This window comes from Babylonia areolata, chromosome 32 (assembly GCF_041734735.1).
Source record: "Babylonia areolata isolate BAREFJ2019XMU chromosome 32, ASM4173473v1, whole genome shotgun sequence".
Lineage (NCBI taxonomy): Eukaryota > Metazoa > Mollusca > Gastropoda > Neogastropoda > Buccinidae > Babylonia > Babylonia areolata.
This window is the reverse complement of record NC_134907.1, coordinates 11,339,884-11,360,137: the sequence shown is the minus strand read 5'-3', so window position 1 is coordinate 11,360,137 and position 20,254 is coordinate 11,339,884. Positions and strand designations below refer to the sequence as shown.

Here is a 20,254-nt window from a genome sequence, read left to right as displayed (position 1 = left end):
TGCACATACACACGAAGGGGGTTCAGGCACTAGCAGGTCTGCACATATGTTGACCTGGGAGATTGTAAGGCACCTTCTGACCCACAGCCAGTGATCTTCCATCTGATGTTTGAAGCCATTGATCGATTGATTGATTGATGTGGATACTTATATAGCGCCTATCCTCGGTCAGAGACCAAGCTCTAAGCGCTTTACATACACGGGGACATTTGCACCACAGGCTGCCTACCTGGGTAGAGCCGACTGACGGCTGCCACTGGGCGCTCATTATTCGTTTCCTGTGTCATTCAATCATATTTCAGACGCACACACATACACACTCAGACAGACATGTAACATTTTACGTGTATGACCGTTTTTTGTTGTTGTTTTTTTATTTACCCCACCATGTAGGCAGCCATACTCCATTTTCGGGTGTGTGCATGCTGGGTATATTCTTGTTTCCATAACCCACCGAACGCTGACATGGATTACAGGATCTTTAACGTGCGTATTTGATCTTCTGCGTGCGCATACACACGAAGGGGGTTCAGGCACTAGCAGGTCTGCACATATGTTGACCAGGGAGATCGGAAAAATCTCCACCTTTTACCCACCAGGCGCCGTCACTGAGAATCGAACCCAGGACCCTCAGATTGAAAGTCCAGCGCTTTAACCATTCGGCTATTGCACCCGTCATTGTCATCTTCAAATCCAAAGGATGAACATCAATATACATACACATGTGGTGTGTGTGTGTGTGTGCAGTGGGTAAGATCCGTAAGCAGTGGCTGAAGAAGACGGTGGGTGACATCGGCCTGGGCACCATGAAGGCCATGAAGGCCTACATCGACCCCCAGAACATCTTCGGCAACCACAACCTCATGATGGGAGACCACTCCAAGCTCTGAGCCAAGATGCAGTGCAGTCGCTCACTGCCCCTTCTCCATCCCAGCAACATCCTTCTCGGGAAATGACAATTTTTTTTTAACCTTTTTTTTTTTTCCTTTTCTTTGTTTGAACAAAATGACAATGAGTTTATTCCCATAAATTCTTTTACCACCACTTATGATGGGAGACCACTCCAAGCTCTGAGCCAAGATGCAGTGCAGTCACTCACTGCACCTTCTCCATCCCAGCAAATTCCTTCTCGGGAAGTGACATTTTTTTCTTTTAACCTTTTTTTTCCCCCCCCATTTCTTTGTTTGAACAAAATGACAATGAGTTTATTCCCATAAATTCTTTTACCACCACTTATGATGGGAGATCACTCTAAGCTCTGAGTGATGGTGGATGATCCAGTTGCTGGCCCTTCCTTTTTTTTTTTCTTTTTTTTTTTGTTATAATTTTTTTTTTTTAATGTTTCAGGGCTCAACATTTCACTTTATTTTTCACTTGTACAGTCAGGCAAGTCATTGTACCCCCCCCCCCCCCCCCCTTTTTTTTTTTTTTTTTTTTTTTCCCGTGGTATTAACTTGGATTTTTCACTTGTACCATCAGGCAAGTTGTTGTCCCCGCCCCACCCTTTTGGGGTTTTAAAAAAAAATTTTTTTTTTAGGTCTTCTTCTTCTTCTTCTTCTGCGTTCACTCGTATGCACACGAGTAGGCTGTTATGTGTATAACCGTTTTTACCCCGCCATGTAGGCAGCCATACTCTGTTTTCGGGGGTGTGCATGCTGGGTATGTTCTTGTTTCCATAACCCGCCGAACGTTGACATGGATTACAGGATCTTTAACGTGCGTATTTGATCTTCTGCTTGCATGTACACACGAAGGGGGTTCAGGCACTAGCTGGTCTGCACATATGTTGACCTGGGAGATCGGAAAAATCTCCACCCTTTACCCACCAGGCGCCGTCACCGTGATTCGAACCCGGGACTCTCAGATTGACAGTCCAACGCTTTAACCACTCGGCTTTTGCGCCCGTCTTTTTTTTAGGTCAAGGCTCAACATTAACTTGTGTTTTTCATTTGTCTAGTCGGGCAAAATAAATCATTTCCGCTTTCCCTTTGAGGATTCATGCGTGGCTGTAATCAGCAGCTTTGATCCCAGTTCCTTCTTCTCCCCTCACAGCAGGATTGGTGAAACAGAAAACAGCAGCAAGCAGCAACAATTTCATGATGGGAGAGTGCTTTTTTGGGTGTGGGTGGGGGGTGGGGGGTGGGGGGACACTTGATTGTTGCGGTGATTTGTTTCATTGTTGAGTAATCATTTATTTATTTATTTATTTTTTTATTATTATTATTTTTTTTTTTTTTTACACAGTACACTTTTTTTTTCTAACTTTTGTTGTTGTTGTTGTTGTTGTTGTCATAAACAGACTTCCTTTTTGATCAGTTAATTAATTTTTTTGTTGTTGATGAAATTTTTTTTTTTTTTTAATTTTTTTTTTTTACACAGTACTACTGATGTTTCTCTTGTTTTTCTTCCTTTTTTTTTTTTTTTTTTGTTGTTGTTGTTGTCATAAACAGACTTCCTTTTTGATCAGTTAATTAATTTTTTTGTTGTTGATTTAAATTTTTTTTTTTTTTTTACACAGTACTACTGATGTTTCTCTTCTTTTTCTTCCCTTTTTTTTTTGTTGTTGTCATAAGTAGACTTCCTTTTTGATTAATTAATTTTGTTGTTGTTGATTTTTATTATTATTATTTTATTTTTTATTTTTTTTTTTACACAGTTCTACTAAAGTTTAAAAAAAAAATTTTTCTCTCTCTTTTTTTTTTCAGAAACAGTATGACAACATTCGTTTTCATGACGGATGGTCCCCCCCACCCCCTGTCTTTTGTGATTTGCATGTGTGGTGATTTCTGTTTACGTGTCACAGATTTCTACTTCTCTTTCCAGGGCATTTTCTTGAAGAGGAAGCTCTGATTTTTATTTGTGATAACTTCCCTTGTTTATTGGTGGGTTTTTTTATTTTGTTTGTTGTTGTTTAATTTTTTTGATTTGTGTGTGTGTTTATTTGGTTTTGTGTTTTTGTGTGTGTGTTTTTTTTTTTTTTTTCTAGATTCTTCACTTTCCAATTTTTTGAAATGCAGTTTAAGACAATGGACTGAATAATGCTAGGTTCCAAAAGCACCCATTACCTTGAGTCTGACACAGTTACGTTCTATATGCAATACGGTTTTGGTTTTTGGCTTTTGTTTTAAAAAATTTTTTTTTTTACCTTTCATTTGTCTTGTTTTGTTTTTACAGAGGATTTTTTTTAATGAATTCTTTCTGGCTGCCAAAGAGAATGGAAGATGGTTTTGTTTGTTTTGTATTTTCTTCTTTTTTTTAATAATTTTTATTTCACATCAGGTTTTGTGCATGATTCAATGAAATTGATTCACATTATTGTACAGAGATTTAGTGATAAACACAACATGTAATGTTGGAGTGAGTTTAAAGCAATTGTTTGTACAAAGATCATTAACGACCGACGTTTTGACGAAAAACATCTTTCATTCATGACTGATTTAGTGACATATGGATGCAGAATATGGGGGGGTTGGGGGGGGGGGGGCTGGGGGGGGGGGAGAGAGGTTGGTTTGGTTATTGTGTGTGCATCACCAGGCTGAAGCGTTGATGCAACGCTAGCTGGGATAATTGTTGTCCAGTTATTATTGTGGGAATCTTTTTTTTCTTTTTTTTTTTTTTGTAAACTTTATTATTGTCTGTATCTGAGTTGTTGGTTTTTTGTTTTGTATTTGTTTTGCTTTTAATCATTCAGAGCTGCTGTGATTGTTCAAAAAGACATTGCTGTCAGATGATATTGTGTGTTTCCTTGGAAGAAACGCACAGTTGCCATCGTTTGTAGTCCTTCATCATGCTCAGAACACACGGCTTACAGGCAGATAAAACTGATCATTCTAAAGAAATGTTCACTTTTTGCATTAGCAATAAGAGCAAACCATAGAACCTCCATCGAACAAGCTGTTCTTTTTTTAATTTTATCCATTTTACTTTGAAGTTGTACATGTTCCTCATTTCACCAAATACATCAATATATTACGTTAGCTTTACTCACCATTTTTTAGCGTGTGTATGAAATGAACCTAAGATGTAAAGGGAAAACATGAAGGGTCCTGGAAACATATTTGTTTGTCAGAGCTCTCGTACTTCTGTCAGATATGTTGCTGTGTTTTGCCTTAAGTCACTTTGATGGTACTCTAAAAACTACCTTGTAATGTCCAGTACCTGTGTAACATCCCCCCCCCCCCCCCCTCTCATCTGGGGTTAAAAACATTGCATTGGGTAAAATACCTTGTCCAACCTCCTTGCCCTCACTTTGAAAATAAAAATCTCATCCCCCACCCCCTGCCCCCCTCCCAAAAAAGGAGAGAATAATTCACTTTGTTGTTTGTGACCGTGTTGCTTTACATAGTGCCAAAGGTGAATCAAAGTCTGCAGAAAAAAACTCATAACATCTGCATGAGCTGTAAAAGTGTTAACTGGATGAGAAGTTTGAATTATACTACCTGGGGATTTGGTGATGCATATTTTACCTGTTGCGCGTCAGTGGCCATAAAATTACACTCCCTGTTTGGCGATGTATACTTACCATGTCAAACTCGAACAACCCCTAAATTTTGGGTGTAATTTGTGCCAAGGGGGTAGGCGTTTTGCAAGGCAGTTGCCAGTACTTTAGGAGAGCTTGCTGCAATGAGTGTTTTCTCCAGTCTTGCTTTGAATCAATAGTTATGAATGGTCAATGTAAAAAAACAGCTTGCTGCTTGTATTATATAGCAGTGAACACAGCATTTTTGTTCGTTATTTCCGTCTTTGGTTTGGTTTGTGACTTTCCAAGAATGTATCATAACTTTAAATAAAGAGATTTTGGGTGGTTAGCTGTGGTTTTTGTTGTTGTTGTTGTTGTGTAGTATCAGCCTGTGGTGGAAATCTTCAGAGGTGTATGGTGTTAAGGGTAATGTGGTTTATGCTCGTTGGATTCCACAGGTTTTACTGATCATTTGCTTCAGAATAATTTCGCGTCGTGTCAGCATGAACAAAATTCTCATTGCGGTCACATGTTGTGTCGGGTTTCGTGTTGCAGTGTTTGGTGTATATTTCTACCTTTGTTTGTTGAAAAAAAAGAAAAAAAGAGGAGGAATTTGAATGAAAATGGACCACACTTCCTGCGTGTGAAAGCGCATGAATTGCGCTGTGAAAAATGCAACAAATATGCTGTATAAAATAAAAGCTGCAGTTTATGTGGACTGTGTGTAACCCTTTTCTTGATCCAGAAAATTGTAATAACTAAAATGCTGCCATGTATTTCAGTTAATTCTTTTTCATGTGATTGTATTGAAGTCGTTTTTTTTATTTTAACATGTGTGACAGTTTTATAACAATTACATCAACTATTATGTCATTTGTGTATATGTTTGGCATAATTTGTAACCAAATCAGTTATCAGTGCTCAGTATGTCTTGTGTTATTGGTTAAGAACAGTTTGCCATAGTGTTAAATTGGACTTGGGTTCTTACTTTTGCTCCGAGCTTGTGTGGAACAAAACAATGTATTCTTGTGAGTTTTTTTTCCTCCAAACATTATCATAATCATTAATGTTACTATATATGTCTATTTATTTGCCATTCTATTTGTGCATTTGTTTATTCTTTATTTTAATGGTGAGTTGATGATGATTTCAGGATAATTGGGGAAACTGATGATTGTTTAAATAAAATTCTCTTCCAGTGACTTGCTCTTCATATATATGACTTTGTTGTGAGAGTGCTGTGTGTGTTATATGTATGGATGTGTTGCATGTCTGCCACGTTTTTCAAAGTATATTTTATATCTATCTATCTGTCTGTGTATTCTCTCTTCATATATTTTCATATGTATATCCATGATTCACAAAGATGGATGTGGTATAGCCGTTATCCACCTAACATTAACACATTTTGTTTAAAGATACAATGTACAGTTCTTATCTTAGTTTTGTCTCTGGGATGAGACAGTCAACTGAGGTCCCATGCGCAGCACGCACTTGGCGCACGTAAAAGAAGCCTCAGCGACTAAAAGGGTTGTCCCCAGCCGAGTTTGTTGTAAATAAAAGTCCACTTTGAGAGTGAATCAATTAAACTTGTCAGACCAAAAAAACAGAAGAAAGAATGGTGGCACTTTACTGAGGGGAGAGGACCAAATTGCACACCGAGACAAAAAAGAAATAACAGTACAAGCCTCGTAATATTCACACTTGTACAAGAGCTTTGCCAAGTATAAAATGTCCCGGCACTTGGTAGAGACTGATGGGCGCTATAGCCTAGTGGTTAAAACGTTAAACTTTCAATCTATGGGGCTGGGGTTCGAACCTCAGTGACGGCGCCTGGAGGGTAAAGGGTGGAGATTTTTCCGATCTCCCAGGTCAACATATGTGCAGACCTGCTAGTGCCTGAACCCCCTTCGTGTGTGTACGCAAGCAGAAGATCAAATACGCACATTAAAGATCCTGTAATCCATGTCAGCGTTCGGTGGGTTATAGAAACAAGAATATACCCAGCATGCACACCCCCAAAAACGGAGTATGGCTGCCTACATGGCGGGGTAAAAATGGTCATACATGTAAAAGCCCACTCGTGTACATACGAGTGAACGTGGGAGTTGCAGCCCACGAATGAAGAAGTAGTAGTAGGTAGAGACTTAACCAAACCCCCAGATCAACAGATGCACAGATCTGCCAGTGCTTCAACCCCCTTGCAAAAAGATCAAACATGGTTGTAAAAGATTACGTTGTCCGTATCAGTGTTTGGCGAGTTAAAGAAACTGGAAAACACCCAGCATGGACATTCCTGAAAACAGAGTATGGATGCCTAAAAGGCAGGGTAAAAAGAAGACAACAGAAGAGAAACTTGGGGGTTTGGAAATGGTTGAAGCAGTACATGAAGGTTTCAGTGCAGTGAAATCAGGGCTGCTCTCCCCAGGAAGAGCAATTTGCTACAGTGCAGTACAACCTGATTGTTATTCTGCCTGCAAGTGTGTCTTCGTACCAAAGTGCATTTTTCGCCAGAATTTGCTAGGGATAACCCTTTTGTTGCCGTAGATTCTTTTATGTGTGCTAAGTGCAAGCTGCGCTCGGAACCTAGGTTTATCATCTGATCTGAATGAACAGTCTAACCCACCACTCATGGTCTTCTTCTTCTTCTGCGTTCGTGGGCTGCAACTCCCATGTTCACTTGTATGTACACGAGTTGGCTTTTACATGTATGACCGTTTTTACTCCGCCATGTAATCAGCCATACTCCGTTTTCGGGACTGTGCATGCTGGGTATGTTCTTGTTTCCATAACTCACCGAACGCGGACATGGATTACAGGATCTTTAACGTGCGTATTTGATCTTCTGCTTGCGTATACACACGAAGGGGGTTCAGGCACTAGCAGGTCTGCACATATGTTGACCTGGGAGATCGGAAAAATCTCCACCCTTTACCCACCAGGCGCCGTCACCAAGATTCGAACCCGGGACCCTCAGATTGAAAGTCCAACGCTTTAACCACTCGGCTATTGCGCCCGTCGCCACTCATGGTCAAGTGGAGAGGGAGAGAAAATAATGTATGAGTGTGAGATTCCAACCTGTGTGCTTAGAGGCTCTCGCTTAATCGGAGAACATGTGTTAACACAAGGACAACCCTCCATAGCATTTTCAGTCAGAAACATTGATACAAGTAGGATTCTTAGCAAAATTTCAGGGCTTGAAAATGCCATCTCTAAAAAAAAAGAAAAAGAAAAAAAAAGCGCATCAGAAATACACATCTTTTAAAAATCTCTTCTTCTTTGAGTGCTGCAGCTTCCACGTTCACTGGTATGTACATGAGTGGGCTTTTACGTGTATGACTGGTTTTTTTTTTGGTTTTTTTTACCCCACCATGTATGCAGCCATACTCCGTTTTCCGGGGTGTGAATGCTGGGTATGTTCTTGCTCCCATAACCCACCGAACACCGACATGAATTACAGGATCTATAACGTGGGTATTTGATCTTCTGCTTGCGTATACACATAGAGGGGATTCAGGCACAAGCTTCACACATGCTGACCTGGGAGATTGGAAAAATCTCCACCCTTTACCCACCAAGCGCCATTACCAAGATTCAAATCCGGGACCCTCAGATTGAAAGTCTAATGCTTTAACCACTCGGCTATTGTGCCAATCTTTTTAAAATAATAAAAATGACACAGATACATACAGATATATACTCACATATGTATACAGTGTGGACTGACTTTAATTTTGTTACTTCATCATAAAACGCAGACAGTTTTGTTGCTTACACTTCAACACGAACAAGATGACAATGAAATACATTCCAAGTGCTGATCAATGCACTTTACAGAAGCCTCAAACATTTTCCAGTGCAAAACACTAGGAATTCATGACAGTAAATGAACGTACATGCTCCATACGAAAGGGGAAAAGAAAAAAAAAAAAAAAAACAACCCCCAAAAAACCAGCAGATGATGTCAAACAGATTCCAGTTCTTTTTCTCATACTTAGCTCATAGCATTGATTCTTTTTTTTCCCCTGCATATTCATATCTTTTCTCAAAAAAAAAACAACCCAACAAACCAAACAACAACCCTAAATCCAAAAGTATTTACTCTGGTGGTGCTTCCTTTCTAACCCCCTCCCCCCCCCCCATCCCCCACACCCACTCGGTGTTTTCTTACCCACATACCTAGAAAAAAACAACAAAAGAAGTGAAAACCAACACACAAAATGATCTCCTCAACATCAATGATGGAAAAACAAAAACAAATAAGTCATCATCATCTTTCAACCAAATGGAAAAAAAAACCAAAAAAAACAAAAAACCCATCAGCTATCACCTAAACCACCAGTCATAATTAAGAGACGGAGGCCAGGTAATCTTTGATCTCGGCTGGCTCCAGACGACGGAAGCCGGAGCTGTTGCAGATGCCGATCTCGATGTTGTCCTCGGTCATCTGCCCCTCAAAGCTTTCCTTCAGTGCCAGAATGGCCGTGTGCACCGCGTCCTCCAGCTCCAGTGTCTCGCTGTATCTGTGTAGCACAACAAATTTTTTGTCACAAATACCCACTACCATACTCCTGATATGTATATTTCACACAAGACAGTTTGATCAGGATTCAGGTTAATTCCACCACCCCCTGAAAACGGATTATGGCTGCCTACATGGCTAGGTAAAAACGGTCATACATGTGAAAAGCCCACTCGTGAACATACGAGTGAACGTTGGAGTTGCATGCAGCCCACGAACGAAGAAGAAGAAAATCCTAAAGATTCCTCATAACATGCTGCACCTAGAGTTTATATTTTGTACACAAAACAACAGTTTGCTGAGGTCCGGGTACAAATCATTACATCATATATTTCACAAACAGCAGTTTGCTAAAGTCTCAAAACAAGCTCCTGCAGTTAATATTTTACACACAAGACAACAGTCTGATCTTCAACGTGTGTTTTTGATCTCCTGTATACATATACATGCCAGTGGGTTCAGGCACTAAGCAGGTCTGCACATACGTTGACCTGAGAGATTGGAAAAAAAAAAAATCTCCACCTGTACCCACCAGGTGTCATGACCAGGATTCGAACCCCGAGACCTTCAGATTGAAAGTCCAATGCTTTAACCACTTGGCTGTTGTGCCCGTGAATTTTTTCAACGAACAGAACAACGTACCTCTTCTCCAGGAAAGTCTTCCCATTGACGTGGTTCTTTCCCATGGCGGTAGCCTTCCAGGCAAAGTACGCTCCCTGCAACATGCCACACAAATGTGAACCTGTGTGATTACTGTGTGTGTGAGTGTGTGTGTGTGTGTGTGTGTGTGTGTGTGTTGCTTTGTGTGTGTGTGTGTGTGTGTGTGCACGCGCACACAAACCCATTCTCAAAAAATAAAAACCCACCATTACATGCACTCGAGAGGACAGAACACTGACAAGCCCAGACGAAACTTGCACTCAACCTGGATACTATTCTGTATTCAGAGGCCACACATTCATACAACGGGAGCGGAACTGAACAGTACAAAGGGGGTCATGGCAGTTTTCTGCTTTAATTTCTCAACACACACATACATGTGGAACCACATACATGTATACAAAACAATGTGCAACCACCACTCAAACAGTGTTTACATATTCATACACAAATGGTGGATATCAATGGAATGATGCTCTAATGTGTAGTAACAAATTAACAAAACACACACACAAAACCCCCCACAAAAAACAACAAAAAACCACCAAAAAACCATAGAACATATGAGCACATACACACTCACACACATACCCCCATCCATATATATCTACAAACTTAGCAGTCTATATGCACACACACACAAACACATATATGGACAGACAAACTTCTCTGACGCTCATTAACCTTCCTCCACTGTACACACATACCCCCATCCATATATATCTACAAACTTAGCAGTCTATATGCACACACACACAAACACATATATGGACAGACAAACTTCTCTGACGCTCATTAACCTTCCTCCACTGTAACCCCCCCACCCCCGTCCCCCAGCTACGCACCCATCGCACACACACATACACTTACAGAAGGATCACACTGGTAGAGGAAAGGCTTCTCTTCATCTTCATCCCACCCAGCTATCAACAGCGACACACCAAAGGGACGCACACCCCTGCAAGCAAAAAATAAAAAACAAACAAATAAGCTGGGTTTCCAAGGCACCCTGAGGGAAAGAATCAATGCATGTGTCAAACCACAGCACACTAACTAAAACAAGACAGGCAAGGCCTTCAAGACTCACTTGTGATAAATTAAGTCCCCTAGCATTACTTACAGAGTAATTTCCCTTCTTTACTATCTGCACCAAAACGTTTGCAAAATAAATAAAAATTCCATGCTCAGCAAAAGAAGTTCCTGTTTGAACAAAAAATGATAATAATGACTCCTCTTTTGTTGTGTCAGAATAAGAGGTCAAAGTGGCAAGTTTAGAGAATACAAAAAATATAAATATAACAGTAAATGCAGTTTGCATATAATTAGGCTTCTTTAAAAAAAAATTTTTTGTGCCCATCCCAGAGGTGCAATATTGTTTTAAACAAGATGACTGGAAAGAACTGAATTTTTCCTATTTTTATGCCTAATTTGGTGTCAACTGACAAAGTATTTGCAGAGAAAATGTTAATGTTAAAGTTTACCACGGACACACAGACACACACACACAAAGACAACCGAACACCGGGTTAAAACAGACTCACTTTGTTTACACAAGTGAGTCAAAAAGGAGATATCATCAAAGTCCACAGGATTTTTTTTTCTTTTTTCTCTCAGTCAAACATGTTTGAATTCAATTATAATGTAGACAACTAATTCATTACGGCACACTGGTTCATCAGCGTAACATTGAATATGCATCATCTTCTTTTTCTTCTTATTCGTTTGTGGGCTTCAACTCCCACGTTCACTTGTATGTAAACATGAGTGGACGTTTATGTGTGTGACTGTTTTTACCCCTGCCATGTAGGCAGTCATACACCGTTTTCGGAGGGGGCGGGTGGGATATGCAGTATTATTCACTGCTAGAATGTTCATAAAAAATAAAATAAAAAACATTTTTTTGTTGATGCCAAAAGTCAGATCCTTGTAACACTGAAGGCAATTCAGGCCCGGTCAGCATCACCGCCAGCGCAATATCACTCTATTTTCGTTGAAAATATATCATTATTCAAATGCACTTTAATGCAGTCACTAAAACAGCAGACATGGAGTGGTGGCCCAGTGGTAACATGTCCACCAAAAAAGCGCGAGGATCTGAGCGTACTCGATCGAATCTGTCACTCGCCAGTATTTTCTCCCCCTCCACTATTAGACCTTGCAAAGAGGTCTGGATGCTAGTCATTTGGATGAGACGATAAACCTGAGGCTCCATGTATAGCATGTACTTAGCACATGTAAAAAAGAACCCTCGGCAACAAAAGGGCTGTCCTTGGCAAAATTCTCTAGAAAAAATTCACTTTGATAGGAAAACAAATACACTTGTAGGCAGAAAGATTAAAAAGCAAAAAAAAAAAAAAAGTTGGATCCCTGTAACATTACCACTGCAAGTTTATTCCAAGACTGATACAGTTAAAAACTCAAAAAGGGACCAGTTTATATCATCCATAAAACCATTACGACACAACATAATATGGAAAATGAAGTATCACTCCAACACCAACTCCAGAAAAGTGTATCCAGAAAAAAAAAACAACAACTACAAAAAATCAAAAAAGGTTTGAACCACCTACCCCGACTGGGTGAACTCCTGCATGACGGCAGCCACCCGCTGCACCAGCTGGGCCGTGGGGATCTGCTCGTTGTACACCCTCTTGTACTGCTCTGCAAGCTTCCTGGCTCTCCGACACAGCACTCTGCAACACACACACACACACACACACAATCATGACAAACATGCCATAAAACATATGGCCCACACTTACACACAATCATGACAAACATGCCATAAAACATATGGCCCACACACATACACACACAATCATGACAGGCACACCATAAAACATATGGCCCACATACATACACACACAATCATGACAGGCACACCATAAAACATATGGCCCACACACATACACACACAATCATGACAAGCACACCATAAAGCATATGGCCCACACACACGATCATGACAGACACACCATAAAACATATGGCCCCACAGACATTACTCTCATTACACACATGCACAAGTCAAAACAAGCACAGCATATAACATATGACCCACAGACAGCACTGTGCACATACACAAATGCAAACACACAGACTGACAGTCATAAACACACCATGCAATATTATTTGAATATATGACCCACAGACAGCACTGTACACACAACCATACACGCAGAGTCAGAACAAATACACATGCAACATATAACCCACAGACAGCACTATGCGTGCACGCACATACGTGTGCATACATACACACATACTAGTCAAAACAAGCACACCATGCAACATATGACCAACACACATACATACACACATACTAGTCAAAACACACCATGCAATACGGGTCTACAGACAGCACTGCACACACACACAAACAGACGTAACAAAAACACCACGCAACCTACGATCCTCAGAAACAGCACTGGGCACAAACACAAACCCTCTCCCTTTTGATAAGTCATCTATCTTCCACCTGGGCTGCATCACCTTTCCCCACACGCCACCGCCACCCCTCCCCACACAACTCTTCCCCCCCCCTCCCACACACACCCTCCCCCCACCCCACACACACCTGTAGTCCGGCCCCATACCGCTGTAGACAATGCCAATGTTCTTGGTGATGGTCTCCACCTTGTTTATGCTGTGCTCGTCATACAGCACAGACTTCTGCTTCTTCTCCGTGGCCAGCACCACGCCATTGGTCGCTGCAAGCACACCACACCACAGTCATATACTGCACATAGTTTCAAACACAACACAACATTTCCCTAATGTATGATAAAGTCGTATCTCCAACTCTGACCATCAGCACAGCATAGGACTAGGAGGCAGGCAACTGCTGTCCAGACTATCCTGGGCTAGGATTTGATTACAGTGGACAGTGTCTTGCCCAAATTGCATCCCCACTCTCTCGACCAAGAGGGCTTCACGACAGTCAGCACTGGGATGATGGTCCCTGAAGGCCAACTTACCCCCCTTCACCCTCCCCCCACCCCCCTCCCGAACCCCCCAAAGGCTGCAGCATTCCAGTGCCAGTGCAACCTTGCCTCAGTCAGTCAATAAAAAAAAAAGTTTCATGCAAGCCTAAGCTGTAAATTTTTATCAATTCCCATTCCAGTGGAGAAACCATTTATCATGCAGCTCCCACTTTGCTGTACATATAATGATATATCACTCAGTTTAAAACACAGCATTTCTCTGATTAAAAGAAAAAAAAAAAAGAAAAGAAAAGAAATGTACAGACAATTGTAACTTCTGACACTTTGCTTAAACCAACCCACTGAGAGACAGCAATGAGGATGAGTAAGGAAAAAACAACAACAAAAAAAGAAAAAAAAAAGGAGGGGGGGTGGGGCGTGGCGGTGGGAGAGGAGCTGAATTCCTGATATGATGAAATACTGAGAGTGAGAACAAACTAAAATATTACTGCTGCTAACCCCTTAATTCAACACAAACACCAACCACTAGTCTCCAATCTCTTGTGGAAATACTGAAAACCTTATACTAGACTGACTTTCAATTCTAATAATTCTATAATCTATTATCAAATTCTCAAATGATGACTCAGTTCACTTGAGGGTGACCAAGATTCAACTCATAAGCAGAATTCTTTTTTTCTTTCAAAACTGTATCATTAAACAAACATCCCAGGGACCCACTTGACGAACAAGTGTCCTTTCCATTTTCAAAATGTCAAGGGCACAGTTTTGCGCTAGTATTATCAGGACAGAACCCCGGATACTATAGTAAACAGGTCACCTACAAAAGGTAGAATCGAACTGTTGGCCCGTTACTCACCTTTGATGCCCACAGATGGGGCACCAGCTCCCACAGCAGCTAGGGCATACTCAATCTGCACCAGTTTCCCTGATGGGCTAGGAAAGAGAGAGAGCGAGAGAGAAAAAGAAAACAATGAAACAGGTAATAAAGAAACAATGACACATACACTGTAACAAGTAGCAGTTGCCTTGGAATAAACATTTATATATATATATTTTTTTTTTTATATTAAACATTTAAAGGTTAAAAAAAGGTTAAAGGTCCCATAGTTTTAGTTTTACAGCCATCAGGGCAGTGAATTCATAAATATCCACTGAGTCTAGTGCTCGGCACTGGAACATTAGGGTGATTACCAAATGTTCTATACACTCCAACAAGTTAAAATAAGATTACAAATTGTCATGAAGTGATGCAGTCTTTAATGAAAACCCATCTGATCCATGAAGTTATGTAATTCATTCTTACAAAACCTTTATGAGTTTATCAAATTAGTTCTTATTAGTCTCAGGAAAAAATACACTGTTAATTGCAGACTGTCTCAGTAACAATGAATACTTCTGCTAACACACTAGTTTAAAACTTGTCTGGTACTTATCAAAAATGAAATAAAACCCCCTTTCATATTACTTTATTAATATTATAATAATACTAGCTTGTATCATTGTCAATGTCATTTTTCATTTACGGCTTTTGTAACTATTCCAGTATTTTCTTCAAGTAATGGCACTGGAGACAAACAAGGCTGCTTTTTGGGGGGAGGGGGGAAGAGATTGTTAATGACCACAGTAAATAATAATTATAGTAAAGATAACTGGACTGAGTAGCTAGTCCTGAGCCATCTATGATCTAAACTGAACCGCAAAGCTATGACTTGAACTAAGTGTATTTCTAAGGATGTTGCTTCAGTCACTAAAGATTCTGTAAAGAGCGTTCTTAAGTGTTACCATCTATATTTCTGTGTGTGCGTGTTGAGGAGCTTCTATGTCACTGGCACTGTAACAGCATAATCATGACAATGCATTGCAGTTTCTCCAGGGTTACGCGGTAGCGGCATTTGATGTGATGAAGCAAAAATGAAAATCGGCTGCTAACCACGCGCATGGAATTTTGTGAAATACAGTTCTATTCAGAATCATACGAAATTCTGCTAAAGCATTTTTGGTACCGTGGGTAATCGATAAAAGTCTTACAGTCTTCCGGTCGATTAAATGCGTCTGTAATATAGTGTTATTTTACCTGAAAGTTGTCAGAGAGAAGCTGTACCGTTCCGTCATGTTGCTTCCTTTGCTTTCCTTGGTCACTTCCGCTGGAGATGCATCGTGGTTTACCATTGGACAGACAAGACTTTTTCGACCAATCCAATATCCAAACACAAATGATTGATAAGGCACTTGCAAAATGGCCACCTCCTTGAGAAAGTGCATGACACTTCTGTCGTCTGAATGTCATCGATTCATTCGTGATTTGCGCGTCATCACTGCCGTTCTCCAAAATCATGGCAAGTTGTTTTGTTACTTACATGCAGTTAGCGCTTCATGTATGATTTGATCAGTCGTACTTCGGAATCTTTTTCATTCACACACAAACAAACCTGTAACATTAACACTCGGCATTTCACTTCTCTGCAATAGCCATAGGCATCTCTGAAGTTGAAATCATCTTTTATTTTGTGTTAAGAACATGTTTACTTTACCATGATTTTCTGCAGTTAATGTTGTCCTTCGTTGACATCTGCCTCTACACCCCTAATTTTGCTGTCTGCATGAACTTGATCAATTTTTTGTGGAGGTCAAACTACCAGAGATTCAGAGAGAGAGAGAGAGAGAGAGAAGTTAATGATACACAGTGAAGAAGATCAAAACTCTACCATACCACTTGACTTAGGTGTAATTTCTGCAGTGGGGTGTGCCTCTGCAAGCCTGCAGACTTGCAGTGTACACAGATAGATCTTCTGTGCACATTTTTCTTGTTACTCATTGTTTAGATCTACTTTGACTAGCCCATGATCTTCATATTTTGGTCCTGCACTTCCGTCTACAAGGAGGCATACACCCACACCTGAAAACAACATGAACATGGCTACCAAAGTGAGGGGTCGAGGATGGAGATGGCAGAATAGTTTAGATGCTTATCTACTAATACATTGTCTGTGAGGGTCAGAGTTTGAATCCTGATCTTGACCTTTTCTTCTTCATTTGACTTGAAAATCAAACTGAGCATCTAGTCATTCAGATGGGATGATAAAGCAAGGTCCTGTGTGCAGCATTCACTTGGTGCACTGAAATTGCGAAAAAGAATCCATGGCAATGTAACTGTTATCCTTGGGCAAAATTCTGAAGAAGAAATCCACTCTGATTGGCACACAAATATATATGCTGCTGCTCAGGCATCTGCCAATCAGATGTAGTGTTTATATGGTACTTGTCCAAACACAGTGATGCCTCCATAAGAAACTGAAACATTACTGCCAAAATGAAGGAGTAGAATGTTCATAGTACATGTGTAACAGACCAAATTGAAGGTCCACTTGTTATAAGTAAATTTATGATCTGAAGCCCATGAATACAAGAAAAGAAAAATAGTTTCCTTTGTTTCTGATATTTTCAGGCAGCGGCCCTCCAGCATTGGACTTGGTGACAGTTAACAACCACCAGCCATGCCTCCGACCCAAAGACAGTGACAAGACAGGTGACACGTCACGCGACGTTTTGGACTCTGTCTTCAGCAGTGTTTTGCTGGCCGTGCAGAGGAGCCGCCGCTCGTTGGAGAAACGCATGACACGCAGAATGCAGATGGCTGGGCATTATGAGTACGCTGTTCCTCGCAAGGACATTGTAGTCGACCTCGACACCGGGCATTGGAAGGAGAAAGGGACAATCTGCAGTGAGTTGGGAATTCTGTCAGAGATTGTTGAGCATTTGTTTTTCACAGATGAAATATTTGCAGTGGTGTAGTTTGTGATGTGTTGCAAAAGTTGTGTGTGTGTGTGTGTGTGTGTGTGTGTGTGTGTGAAAGATCTTGTATCAATGCATGTGCATAAAATAAAAACGTTATGTCAGGTTATCATGCGCATGAACATAATTATTTGTGTAATGGGGCAGTTGCATGTTTCATTGTTTTGTCCATTTGTTAATCACTGAATTTGTTTTTAATGTTGTTGAATTTTTAATTGTTTGTCCATTTGTTAATCACTGAATTTGTTTTTAATGTTGAATGTTTAATTGTTTTGACTGTTAAGTGTATTACAATGTCTTAGTTGTCAGTTATAAGAATTACTCTCTAAGTATTATTTATCACATTTCATATTTGTGTTTTTAATATATCTATTAATCATCAGTGGTAGTATTTTGTTTAAAACACCAAGAAAAGAAGTCACCAAAGTCTTAAACAACAAGAAATATTTTGAAAAAATCAATTTCTATGAATATAATTGAGTTACTCATGATAAATATTATTCAGCATAATTGAACTCACATATGACTCGGTATGATTTAGCCAAGGACTTTTTTTTCCCAGCGCTACCTGTAACAACCCAAGAAAGAAACTGCACTTTTATATATGTATATATATTTTTTCTTTCTCTTTGTCTCCAGGGCACCATTACGAAAAAGTGAAGGAGGAAACCAAGAAAATGCAAGAGGAACTTGGGGAAGCAATGCAGTACACGGCCGACCAAAAAGAGGTTGTTTTCCTTTATGAGGGGGAGGAGTCAGAGGCGCCTCACCAGCGCGAAAAAGGCCGACATGTGGTGCAGATGAAGAAGGAACGACCGTCCTGGTTCCCACGTGCCTTGTTGGAGAAAAGCTGAACGGGACCTTTCTTTTTTTTTTTTTTGGTTTTGTTTGGGCTGTGGATCTGTTTTGTGTTGGGTTTCGTGTGTTACTTGTCCATGTGTTGTCGACCTGGACACTGGGATTTGGAAGGAGAAAGAAACAATCTGCAGTGAGTTGGGAATGGTGTCTGAGATTGTTGTGTGGTTTTGGTGGGTTTTTTTTGCAGAAAATATATATGAATGTTTGAAACCGTATGGGTTGGGATGTGTTGCAAAAGTGTGTGTTTGTGTGTGTGTGTGTGACTGAAATCTGATTGAATGACACAGGAAATGAATGATGATCATTAGAATTTGTCAACTGGATTTAGTTCAGTCTGTTGTGAATACATGTACCTCAGGATTTGTACATTGGGTTTCTTGACATTGATGGCAAGTCAGGGACACAGACAGAAAAGGTGATACCACTTATCAGAATGTGGCAAGTAAGAGTGAGAAAGATTGAGAAGGATTATCAGGACTGTGAAAGTGATGGTGTGAAAACTACAGTACATGATCTCCCTACACGTTTGAAGTGATGCTTTTCTGCAGACTTTTGAAATTATTATTAGAAATGCCTTCCCAAGATTAAGAAGTCCAGATTTACTCTAAAGACCTGTAAAGACTTTTGAAATTATTATTAGAAATGCCTTCCCAAGATTAAGAAGTCCAGATTAACTCTAAAGACCTGTAAATTCAATCTTAGTGAAGTGGCAGAACTTACCAACGAGCATACTCATTAGCAGAAATCGAGGGGTTGAAAGCGATCAGTTTGAAAATGAATCACGTGTGATTTTTTTCTCATGAACAGTTTGACTGAAGATGGTTGAAAGCGACCAGTTCAAAAATAAGATAATTTATGCATTATACTTTTCTAATATGTTCTGCTTTCGTATACTTAATGAAATTATACATAACTGTTTTGAAACATTACCTGTTTGTAGCAATTCTTGAGTGTCTTTTGAGAGAGAGAGAGAGAGAGAACAGCATAGATTTTATAAAAGTCTGTTTAACATTTTTGTGCGTGTGTTGCGCATGTGTATGTAGTTGTGTGGAAGGCTGCTTTGATAAGAATTTAACATTAGCTCTAAAGCGCCTTGCATTGGTTGCTATTTTCAGACAGCCAAAGGGAAATAAATCAGTTCTTTCATAAACAGGCTGCTGAACTTTGGCTTGATTTTTCCTCTGTCTCAAAGCTTGAAGTGCAGAAACATATACTAGTCATTCGGATGAGACGATAACCCTAGGTCCCGTGTGCAGCATGCACTTAGCGCACGTAAAAGAACCCACGGCAACAAAAGGGTTGTTCCTGGCAAAATTCTGTAGAAAAATCCACTTCGACAGGAAAAACAAATAAAACTGCACGCAGGAAAAAAAAGCAAAAAAAATTGGTGGCGCTGTAGTGTAGCGACGCGCTCTCCCTGGAGAGAGCAGCCCAGAGAAATCTGTTTTCATTTACTTTCAGTAGAAGGCATCACTGCATACAGAACAAGAGAGGCAAGGCCTTCTAGACTCACTTGTGATAAATTAAGTCCCCTAGCATTAATTACAGAGTAATTTCCCTTTTTTACTATCTGCACCAAAATGTTTGCAAATAAAAATTCCATGCTTAGCAAAAGAAGTTCCTGTTTGAACAAAAAATGATAATAATGACTCCTCTTGTTGATGTGTCGAATAAGAGGTCAAAGTGCCAAGTTTAGGGAATACAAAAAATATAAATATAACAGTAAATGCAGTTTGCATATAATTAGGCTTCTTTTTTTTTACTTTTTTTTGTGCCCATCCCAGAGGTGCAATATTGTTTTAAACAAGATGACTGGAAAGAACTGAATTTTTCCTATTTTTATGCCAAATTTGGTGGCAGCTGACAAAGTATTTGCAGAGAAAATGTCAATGTTAAAGTTTACCACAGACACAGACACACGACACACACACACACAGACAACCGAACACCGGGTTAAAACATAGACTCACTTTGTTTACACAAGTGAGTCAAAAATCCATATACACTGCATCGTATC

General features: G+C 40.0%; 3 protein-coding genes and 1 long non-coding RNA gene across 4 annotated transcripts in view; 2 read left to right on the top strand and 2 right to left on the bottom strand.

The window, feature by feature from the left end:
• The window catches only part of LOC143276626 (alkyldihydroxyacetonephosphate synthase, peroxisomal-like), a 29,727-nt gene extending 28,540 nt beyond the window's left edge, over positions 1-1,187 (top strand). The window contains exon 20 of the mRNA XM_076581242.1: positions 748-1,187. Coding sequence (XP_076437357.1) covers positions 748-890 — 143 coding nt within the window. The 3' untranslated portion in view covers positions 891-1,187. The remainder of the gene's footprint in view (positions 1-747) is intronic.
• Positions 1,188-8,170: 6,983 nt separating this feature from the next.
• Positions 8,171-15,741, bottom strand: LOC143276568 (proteasome subunit alpha type-2-like). Its single transcript, XM_076581157.1, has 7 exons — positions 15,662-15,741; positions 14,444-14,520; positions 13,218-13,350; positions 12,212-12,334; positions 10,512-10,599; positions 9,624-9,697; positions 8,171-8,982 (listed from the first exon to the last, which is right to left on the bottom strand). The coding sequence occupies exons 1-7, from the start codon at positions 15,697-15,699 to the stop codon at positions 8,808-8,810; spliced, it is 708 nt and encodes a 235-aa protein (XP_076437272.1). The 5' UTR covers positions 15,700-15,741; the 3' UTR covers positions 8,171-8,807.
• A 45-nt stretch (positions 15,742-15,786) lies between these two features.
• On the top strand, positions 15,787-19,166 carry LOC143276569 (large ribosomal subunit protein bL32m-like). The gene is made up of 3 exons (XM_076581159.1): positions 15,787-15,927; positions 17,037-17,308; positions 18,019-19,166. Exons 1-3 carry the CDS (start codon positions 15,824-15,826, stop codon positions 18,231-18,233), a joined length of 591 nt encoding a protein of 196 aa, XP_076437274.1. The 5' UTR covers positions 15,787-15,823; the 3' UTR covers positions 18,234-19,166.
• On the bottom strand, positions 18,242-19,566 carry LOC143276570 (uncharacterized). Its single transcript, XR_013053593.1, has 2 exons — positions 18,922-19,566; positions 18,242-18,849 (listed from the first exon to the last, which is right to left on the bottom strand). It is a non-coding gene; the product is annotated as an uncharacterized LOC143276570 (long non-coding RNA).
• Between the last annotated feature and the right edge of the window lie 688 nt (positions 19,567-20,254).

What these genes read in the sequence shown, in the direction of transcription:
- LOC143276568 (XM_076581157.1), bottom strand. Translation starts at nt 15,699, where the DNA reads ATGACGGAACGGTACAGCTTCTCTCTGACAACTTTCAG. An exon ending in CCCATCTGTGGGCATCAAAG is followed by an intron (nt 13,351 to 14,443) that starts GTGAGTAACGGG and finishes GTGTGCTTGCAG; the next exon opens with CGACCAATGGCGTGGTGCTG. An exon ending in CAGGAGTTCACCCAGTCGGG is followed by an intron (nt 10,600 to 12,211) that starts GTAGGTGGTTCA and finishes TTTTGCTTGCAG; the next exon opens with GGGTGTGCGTCCCTTTGGTG.
- LOC143276569 (XM_076581159.1), top strand. Translation starts at nt 15,824, where the DNA reads ATGGCCACCTCCTTGAGAAAGTGCATGACACTTCTGTCGTCTGAATGT. An exon ending in GTTCTCCAAAATCATGGCAA is followed by an intron (nt 15,928 to 17,036) that starts GTTGTTTTGTTA and finishes ATTTTCAGGCAG; the next exon opens with CGGCCCTCCAGCATTGGACT. An exon ending in GGAGAAAGGGACAATCTGCA is followed by an intron (nt 17,309 to 18,018) that starts GTGAGTTGGGAA and finishes CTTTGTCTCCAG; the next exon opens with GGCACCATTACGAAAAAGTG.